This window comes from Harpia harpyja, chromosome 1, assembly GCF_026419915.1.
Source record: "Harpia harpyja isolate bHarHar1 chromosome 1, bHarHar1 primary haplotype, whole genome shotgun sequence".
NCBI classification, from domain to species: Eukaryota; Metazoa; Chordata; class Aves; order Accipitriformes; family Accipitridae; genus Harpia; species Harpia harpyja.
In genome coordinates, this window is record NC_068940.1 from 108,320,253 (window position 1) to 108,329,964 (window position 9,712).

General features: G+C 67.1%; 1 protein-coding gene across 1 annotated transcript; it reads right to left on the reverse strand.

Moving 5' to 3' along the window:
- Window positions 1-1,075: 1,075 nt before the first annotated feature.
- On the reverse strand, window positions 1,076-9,240 carry CSPG5 (chondroitin sulfate proteoglycan 5). Its single transcript, XM_052809144.1, is given in 8 exon segments — window positions 1,076-1,620; window positions 3,585-3,657; window positions 4,649-4,837; window positions 6,293-6,499; window positions 6,501-6,958; window positions 6,960-7,472; window positions 7,474-7,601; window positions 9,075-9,240. Coding segments are annotated over 8 exon segments (1,806 nt in total). The 5' UTR covers window positions 9,154-9,240; the 3' UTR covers window positions 1,076-1,461.
- Between the last annotated feature and the right edge of the window lie 472 nt (window positions 9,241-9,712).

Here is a 9,712-nt window from a genome sequence, read left to right on the forward strand (position 1 = left end):
AGTCATCTTTGCGTCTGTGCTGCCCCGGTGCTTTATCCACGGTTTTAGCTGTCGTACAGCTCCGTGCTGGAAGGGGACTGGCAAAAACCAAAGCCCTGACGGTGCCGGTCAGCCACTCACTCCGCTTTGCTTGACCCCTGGGATTGTCTGCCGGCTCCCACTGCCACCCCTCATTTTTTTAATCTCCCCAAGTGAGCTGAGAATTAATTATTTAGCAGCGCGCAGAAAGCATCGGGAACATCTAAAACACGCTGAGCTGCAGCTTTAGCTCCTACCTGCCCTGGGGAGATCGCCGGCTGCATCCCTAACGCACGGCACGCTTAATATTGTATGTTGATTAATTGCTTCATTTCCTCTCTCCCAAGGAGCTGTGAGTTTTGGCTCGTGGGTGAATCCGTCTCTGGAAGAAATCGGCTTCTGCGGGAAGCAAGAGGGAGCCGCGGCCGGAGGGGAGGGCGGTGGGAGTGCTGGGGTTCCCTGGGGAGAGACCCCCCCGCTCCACGCTTGGTGCCGGGTCAGGGTGATGGCAGTCGGAGGGGACTGCTTCTGATTTACACCGGCAGAAGCTGGGCCAGCATCGCCAAAGCTGCCAGGAGGTTTTGCCGGAGGGAAATGAGGAGCTGGGGAGTGACGACCCCGGGGCGTTTCGGCTGCAGAGCCCAAAATCCCACTGACATCCTGGGCAGCTCCATTGAAAGGAGGCGGTTTGGGCAGGAGGTGGCCGGGAACACGCTGTCGGTGACGGCTGCACCCCCCGTGCACCCATGCCTTGCGGGGGGACCCCATGATGGGGACGGGGATGGAGCAGACCCTGTGAGCACCCCGGGCACCTCCACCAAACATCCCGGGGTGTCCCAGCTGCACCCGAGCGTGTCTGGGATGCCAGCACCCCGCAGGGTCCCCGCTCCGGTGGGACACGTTGCACCCCTGGGTTGGCAAAGCCAGGGAGGGCAGGGAAGGGGGGGGGGACTGGGCACCCACCACCCGCCCTGGGTGATGCTCAGGTGGGAGGCGGGGGAGCGGGGACCAAACCTGCTGTGTCTGTGTCGGGAGATCGCAGGCACCGGCAAGAGGCTTAACTTTAAAAAAAAAAATGTTTTATTTCAAGATCTTCCTTTTTTTTTTTGTTGTTTTTACCTGTATTTCAAAAAAAGTGGGGTAAAAGTACAAAAAAAGTCAGTTGCGGAATGGCAAAGGTTTAGAAATCACAGCGCTGAACTAACCCAAGCGATAGACACGGAGCACAAACCAAACACCCCCACGACACGACGCGGCCAAAGACCATTTACAGCCTTTGGCTTTGTATTATTATTAATTAATTTTTGTTTTCCTCTGTACAAAACACACCAAAGCATGCCACGGAGCGGGAAAAAGAGATACCAGACGGGGAGGAGACAGGAGATTTGTACAGCAGGGGATGGGAGGGCTGGCTCCCGCTCTCGCCTCCTTCTCCCCCCCTGCTCACGTCAGGTTGTTCTGCAGACAGTTGAGCTCGCCGCCGTCCTGCTCCCCTTTGCCGTCGTGCTTGGGCGACGTCGAGTTGTGGATGTTAAATGGCTCCTCGTCCTTCAGGCAGGATTTCAGGGAGTCCTGCAGCTTGTGGGGAGCGCTGGGGTCGTCCTGCCAGGAGAGATGGCGGAGGGAGGGGGGTAAGGAGACGACCGTGCCATGGGGGACACCGTTGCAATGGCCGGGGGGGGGGTGACCCGCAGCGGGGACCGGGTGAAGGCACCGCTGACACCCCCAGCATCCCGAACCGGGCTCTGCCTCGTTACAGGCAGCCCCTGGCAGCAGGCAGGGCTGCCCAAAGGTGAATACAAATGTGTGTCCCCCCCTCAGTGCACATCTCGACGCGGGGGACGTGGAGCTCACAGCACGGGGAGGGGGGAGCCGGCGGATGAGAGGGTCCGACCTGCCTGCGGTGACTCGTTGCCGTTCCCCGCCACGGGTTCCCCACCTCGGGGTGCCTCCAGCACCCAAAGCCGCTCGCCAACAGCACCCAAAAGAACCGCATCGGTCACGGGAGCCATCCCACCCGCCACCCTTCCAGCCGCCCCCACCGTCCCCCCCACCACCCCATTTCTCTTCCCATTTCCAGCCCGGCTCGTCTCATCGTCCCCGCGACAATTAGCAACTCCCCGAAAGGCGCTTGGCAGGAGGCCCGAGGGGTTGGATTTATTGCGGTTCGTTAGCGTACAGCTGGCCCCGCCGTGCCGCTGACCGGATCTGCCGGCGGCAAAGCCGGGGACGTCTCTTCCCGACGTCCCCCCATGGCTGCCGGGAGCATCTTCTCCCCGGGGCTGGGCTGCACCCCGAGTTTTTCCCACATCCATGGGGAGAGCGGCACCCGCCAGCACCGGGGCTGAGCTCCGGCTGTGTTGGGTAATGTCTGTGCCGGGACGGTCCCGGCATCGCTGGTGGGGCAGGATGAGCCCTGGCATGGGGGTCTGCGAGGGCGGGATGGGCCGTGGCGGTGAGGCACCCGCCGGCATCGTAGCAGTTACGGTGCTCCCGGTGCCGCACGGCGAGCGGCGGATGGATGGAGACACCCAAGGGCCGGTATCGCACAGCCGTGCTCATACAAGGATGGGAAACCTCCATCTTCTGGGCAGTGACCCTACGAGCTCTTCCCAGCTCGTCCCGGCTCATGCTATCGACTCCACGGCAAATGCCATGGGATGGGCACCGAGCTCCATCGCCCGGCACAGCGGCTGCACCACACGTCCCCCAGCAACCCCTTTCCCAGGGGTGTCGACTCCGCTGTCCCCTCCGCATCAATTCATCCCAAGATTCATCCTTTCCACAGCGGGGAGCGAGCCGGCTCCGGGAGCCTCCTGCCAGGGTGGCCGGGCCGAGCGGTGGCAGACGCTACGGCTGCTAAAGGTGGTCGAAAGACGGGGAAAACCGGCGGTGGGCTAAGGCAAAGGCTAGAGGGACCTACGCTCCTCCTCCGGCTCACGCTCGGCAAAGCCCTTCGCTTCTCTCTGTTTCGATTCGAAAGACAGGAGGTTGGAAGGGCAGCCCCGGGGGGGATGCGGGTGGTCGCATCCTGACCACGCCGGCAGCATCCCGGAGCATTTCATCCTCCAGCATCGCCCGCCACTGCCGGCCGTCATCCGCCGGTCCTGCCCTACAGCGATGCCACAGCCGTGGAGCATCGTCTGCCGGAGCCGCGTCGCACCGGCTGTCCCGTCCCTGAAAATGCCGGCACAGCCGCCTCCGTCACCCGCACACGGAGCCAAAGCCACCGGGCGACTTTGGATGGTGGCTCCCCGGGGAGTCACAGGGGCAGGAGGGGACGGGGCAGGGGGACAGCGGGGGTGACACCGACCCCCTGCCTGGCCCGGGTCCGGTTTGGGTAGTCAGGGCAGGATGAGGCATGGCAGGACCTGACAGAGGGGACGGAGCGGTGGCCGTGGTGGGATGGGGACAGGGGGATGCAAGAGGGACCCGGCGGCGAGACCGTCACCCAGGCAGTGCCAGGACCACGGACGTGGGGGGGACAGACGAGACGTTACCGGACAGAGGGACAAGGATAGGACAGCAAGCAGGAGCGGGGGGACGGCGCCGCGAAATCCTCTTACGTTTGGGTGGGAGCCCTCGGCGATGGTGGAGAGGGAGAAGTTGTCGTTGTGCAGCTCGGACGGGGTGCGGTATCTGCCGGGGGGGGAGAGGAGAGCACGGCGGTGAGACTGGGGGTGCTGCCGAACACCCCCCACACCCCTGACTGCGTTTTGGGGTGAAGCCAGTGTCGGGGGGGGGGTAAACGCTCCCAGCGCTGGAGGCCTGGGGGTTAAATGTCCCCAGGGATGGAGGTTTGGGGCTAAATACTCCCAGATCTGGGGGGTGTGGGGGCTAAATGCCCCTAGCTATGGAGATTTGGGGGCTAAATGACCCCAGCTATGGGGTTTGGGGTCTAAATGACCTGAGCGCTGGCATTTTGGGGGGGCTAAATGCCTTTCAATCTGAGGGTTTGGGGGGGGGGGGTTAATCACCCCCAGCTCTGGGAAGGTGCAGGCAGGCGAGCGGTGAGGGCAGCCCAGGGCAGGCAGGAGCCGCGGGCTCCCAGGGCCTGAGAGGGAGACCCATGGGCTGGCAGGGAGCTTCGCTGTTAATTACACTTGGCACTCCCAAACACTAATTAACAGCTCATTAGGGACCCAGGCTGGGAGGGCTCTCTCCTCCCCGGCTCCAGTGAAGTGGGCAGCAATTGCTGGGGGGGGATGACCCCAACCTTTGCCCACGCCAGCCCTGTCCCCCCCCCCAGCCCTGTCCCCAGGGACGCAGTCGGGACCATCTCCGGTGGCCCCTGGGCAGCGTGGCGAGCCCAGCCGGTGGCCCCAGCTCCCAGTGCAGCAGATTAACTGGTGCCAGTCAGGAGCAGCTTTAAAGGATTAACCGTGGAGCAGGAGCCACAAGCCACGTCCCCGCAGGGCACCCGCCTCCGGGAGCTTTCCCACCCATCATCACCTTGTCCCCGTTGGCACGGGGGGGTCCCGGTGACACCCCACGGGGACGGGACCGCATCCAGCCCCAGTGCCACCGCCGGGAGCTGAGACCACCCAAACCGCTGGGGCTACCAGGGTGCTACCCCAAAAGCGGTCGGGGTCAGTTTTAGGGGTGCCGGCCCCGTCCCGATGCCGCTTACTTGGTCTTGCGCAGTTTGCTGTTCTCCGTCTTGAGCAGGTAGAGCTTCTTGGCGAAGAAGACGGTGAGCATGAAGAGCAGCAGCACCACGAGGGCGGCCGAGCCCACGGCCACGCACATCACTTGGAAGTCGGTGACGATGGCCTCGCAGCGCGTGCCCTTGTGCCACGTGTAGTCTTGCGTGTTGCACCTGCGAGGGGAGGCGGTTAGGGACCCCCCACCCCAAAAACGTGTCCCCATCCCACAGAGCATCCTCGGGGGACACCGACATCTGTAATCAGGGAGATTACGGGGAGTGAGATTAACGCGTTCTCAAGGACCACCCTGAGAGGGGTGACACCCCCCCCCCCAAAACGCTGGGATCAAGCGAGATGGGTGACAGCGGGGGATGCCGGGAGGGGGGTCGGGGTCCCCCCCAGGCGATGCTCGTCCCCCGCACCCCATCCCGGCGGGGGTGGGGAGCAGGGTGGCCGTCGGGGACAGCCCCGTCACGCCACGCATCCACGTCCCCCCGTGCAGGCGGGCTCGGCGCCAGCCGTACGACGCGTGCCGAGCCGTACGGCACAGCCGGTGTCGGCCCTCCCCGGGCGCAATCTGCCGGGGCCGATTAGCGCGGAGGCCGAGGAGCTTCGGCTGCGAGGCCCTGACCTAATTCCTGCCCAGCCGCCGCTCGAGGGGCAGGGAAAGCCCCTCTGTGTCCCAGCGGGACGGGGCTGTGGGGGTGAAGGGCCCTGGATGGGGTGCAGGGGGATGGAGGTGCTGGGAATGGGGTGCAGGGGGACAGAGATGTGGGAATGGGGTGCAGGGGGACGGAGATGCTGGGAATGGGGTGCCTGGAGACAGAGATATGGGAATGGGGTGCAGGGGGATGGAGAGCTCAGGGATGGGGTGCAGGGGGATGGAGATATGGGAATGGGGTGCAGGAGGACAGAGAGCCCAGGAATGGGGTGCCTGGAGACGGAGATGCTGGGAATGGGGTGCATGGAGACAGAGATATGGGAGTGGGGTGCAGGGGGATGGAGATGCTGGGAATGGGGTGCATGGAGACAGAGATGCTGGGAACGGGGTGCAGGGGGATGGAGAGCTCAGGGATGGGGTGCAGGGGGATGGAGATGCTGGGAATGGGGTGCAGAGGGACAGAGAGCCCAGGAATGGGGTGCACAGGGTGGAGAGCCTGGGAATGGGGTGCATGGAGACAGAGATGCTGGGAATGGGGTGCAGGGGGATGGAGAGTCTGGGAATGGGGTGCACAGGGTGGAGAGCCTGGGGATGGGGAGCATGGAGACAGAGATGCTGGGAATAGGGTGCAGGAGGACAGAGAGCCCAGGAATGGGGTGCCTGGAGACGGAGATGCTGGGAATGGGGTGCAGGGGGATGGAGATATGGGAATGGGGTGCAGGGGGACAGAGAGCCCAGGAATGGGGTGCCTGGAGATGGAGATGCTGGGAATGGGGTGCATGGAGACAGAGATATGGGAATGGGGTGCAGGGGGATGGAGAGCCTGGGAATGGGGTGCATGGAGACAGAGATGCTGGGAACGGGGTGCAGGGGGATGGAGAGCCCAGGGAATGGGGTGCAGGGGGATGGAAAGCCCACATACGCGCCCCCCCATCTCCCCCCAGGACCTGAGGTCCCCATCCCTTACCGGCAGAAGGCCCCATGGCTCTCCACCAGGTAGCACTGGCCGCCGTTGTGGCAGTAGCTGGGGACGAGGTCGCAGACGGAGCGGCAGGAGCTGTTGTGCCGCACGTAACCGCTCCGGCACTCGGTGCCGTTCTCCGGCTGGCCCCGCTCCCCCGGCCGCGGCCGCGCCGTGGGGCTGCCCCCCGCCACGCCGGAGGGCTGCGGCGGGGACCGCGTCGCGGCGGCCGGTGGGTCGGGGGTCCCGCGGCGCCGGCTGGATGCCGGGCACGGGCGAGGCGGGCGGCCGGTAGCCGTTCTCATCCTCCAGCCCCCCGTCTTCCTCCTCATCCTCTTCCTCTTCGTCCTCCTCCAGCTCGTCCTCCTCGTCCCCGTCGGCGTAGAAGGAGGTGGTGGGGTAGAAATCGGCTTCGTCGAAAGGCGTGAAGTCGTCGTAGAGCTCGTGGAGGGCCCACGGCGTGGCCGCTCCCTCCGGCTCCCGCCGCCGTGCCGAGCCGGCCGCCCCCCGGCCGCCCCCGGGGAAGCCCCCCAGTCCCTCGCCCCCCTCAAACAGGTCGTAGTAGTCAACATCGATGATCTCCGAGGCCGTTCGGTCGGCCGGCGGCTCAGCCGGGTCCGGGGTGACGGTGAGGGGCTCCTCCGCCTCCAGCCAGGTCAGATCCGTCCGGCCCGCGAGCCCCCTGAGCCGGGGCCAGGCTGGATGCGGCCACCCAGAGCTCTGGGGGACCCCCCGAGTCCCCCGCGGCGCCTGGCACGGGGCTGGGGTCGCCCGGCACGGGGGTCCGCGGCATGGCCGAGCCCCTGGCCGCCAGCAGCGGGTCGGATTCGGCCGAGTCGGTGACGAGCTGCGGGCCGGGGGGGCTCGGCGGGACGGCCGTGAGCCCCCCAAAAACCCCCGGGCTGGGCAGGGAGGCCGGCGTGGGCCGTTCGCCGCTCCCCGGTTCCTCGGGGCTGCCGAGTGCCACCGCCACCGTCCCCCCGTCGCCGGGCCAGGTCACCGCAGCCTGGCCGTCCTCCGTCGAGCCGGATTTGGGGGGCAAAGCGCTGGCATCGCCCTCCCCGGTGCACCCTGCGCACCCCTCCGGCATCGCTGCAGGGTCCGTGGTGGCGGCCGTGCCCCCCTCGGGGGGCTCTAGCTGGGGTCCCGCCGGGGGCCGGCCGCCCGCCGTGGCCCCCCCCGGGGCTGGTGGCGTTGTTGGGCCCCCCCGAGGGGTCTCTGCTCGCCGGGTCCCACTGCGAGGGGCTGCTCTCCAGGGAACCCTCCCAGCCTCGCCCCTCGGCCTCGCTGGCGTTTTGGGGGGGCCACTCGGATGCTGGAGGGGGGACAAGGAGAGAAAGATGTGTCAGAGGTGCCCCCCGCACCCCAGGGAGGCCGCGGTGGCCTGGGGGGGGTCCCGGCGGGTCCCCGCCTGCTTGATCTTGCGCCCACCAGTACCACGACAAGCCATTTGGGGGGGGGGGGGGCTGCACCCCAAGTCTTTTACAGCCTCTCCTGGGGACCGAAGCGGCAAATGCCACAGCAGCTCCCGGCTCCGTGGGTCCCCCCTGCACCCGCGACAGCCCCAGTCATCACCCCTCAACTCTGCGAACCCCCCCACCGTGACACAGCCCCCCCCTCAAGCCAAGCTGTCCCTGGCCCAGCTGCCCTGCAAGGGGATCCAGCCCTCCTCTGGCTCCTGCAAGTGCACCCCATTCACATAATGGGATCCAGCCCCCTCCAGTGGGATCCAGCCCCTTGTAACAGGATTGTGCCCCCCCCCCCCACAAGGGGATCCAGCCTCTCTCTGGCTCCTGCAAGTACCCCCCATACACATAATGGGATCCAGCCCCTGCAAGGGGATCCAGCCCCCTCTGCAATGGAATCCAGCCCCCTTACAAGGGGATCCAGCCCCCTGCAAGGGTAGAAGGGGATCCAGCCCCCCCCCCCTCCCCTGGCAATGGAATCCAGCCCCCTTACAAGGGGATCCAGCCCTCTCTGCTGCCTGCATATGCATCCCACAACCACAAGAGGATCCAGCCCCTGCAAGGGGATCCAGTCCCTCCTCCAAGGGATCCAGTCCCTCCTCTGGCTCCTGCAAATGCACCCCGTACACACAAGGGGATCCAGCCCCCCCCCCCCCCCAAAAGGGATCCAGCCCCCGACAAAGGGATCCAGCCCTCCTCAGGCTCCTGCAAATGCACCCCCATACATAAAGGGGATCCAGCCCACTGCAACAGGCTCCGGCCCCCCCCCCCAAAGGGACCCAGCCTCCTTACGAGGGGATCCAGCCCCCCCCCAAGGGATCCAGCCTCCTTACGAAGGGGATCCAGCCCCCCCCCAAAGGGATCCAGCCCCCTTACGAGGGGATCCAGCCCCCCCAAAGGGATCCAGCCCCCTTACGAGGGGATCCAGCCCTCCTCCGGTCCCTGCAGATACACCCCATACACACAAGGGGATCCAACCCCCCCCCCCAAGCCATCCAGCCCCCCGCAAAGGCATCCAGCCCCCCCCCCCCCAGCGCCCCCGCAAGAGGATGCAGCTCCCCGCAACGGGATCCAGCCCCCTCACCGGGGGATCCCCCCCCCCCCCCGCCCCGCCCCCGGTGCCTGCAGAGGAATGCAGCCCCCCCCCCTCCCCCAGCCCCCCCCCCCCCCCCCGGGGGATGCAACACCCCCCCCCCCTCCCCAAAATGATCATCCCTCGCCTGCACCACGACCCTCCCCCCCCCCCCCCGGGGGGGCAGGATCCGGCCCCATCCCGGGGATCAGCCCCCCCCCCCCCCCCCCCCCCCCCCCCCGGTACGTACCGAGGGCTCCGATCGCCAGCAGCAGGGCCAGGGCGAGGGGGGAGCGGGGCCGGGCAGCCGCGGGGGGCCATGGCGGCATGGAGGGGGACCCACGGCTCCGCCAGCGGGGCCGGCACCGGCAGCGGCTCCGCCCGCGCCCCGCCGCCGCCTCCCGCCGCTCCGGGGGGGGGGCAACGGGCCGGGCCGGGCGGGGGGCGGGCGGGAGACACCCGGCTCCGCCGCGGGACCGGGGACGCCGCCGCCGGTAGCACCGGGAGATGGAGACGGGGGACAACCCCCCCCCCCCCCCCCAACCATTACCTCCCCGGGGGGATTCCCCCCCCCCCCCCCCCCCAGCACCGGGATCCCTCGCTGACACCCCCCCCCCCCCCCCCCGCCAAAAGTGCTCCTGCGCGGGGGTTATGCTTGCAGCGGGATCCCTCACTGATTTCACACCCCCCCCCCCCCCCCCCAAATCTGCTGCTGCATGGGGGGGGCATCCCTGCACCAGCACTGGGACCCCCCCACCCTTTTTGCACCAGCATCCCTCACTGACACCCCCCCCCCCCCAAAAGTGCTCCTGCATGGGGGAGCATCCCTGCACTGGGATCCCTTGCCGACACCCCCCCCGCCCCCAAACTGCTCCTGCGCAGGGGTTA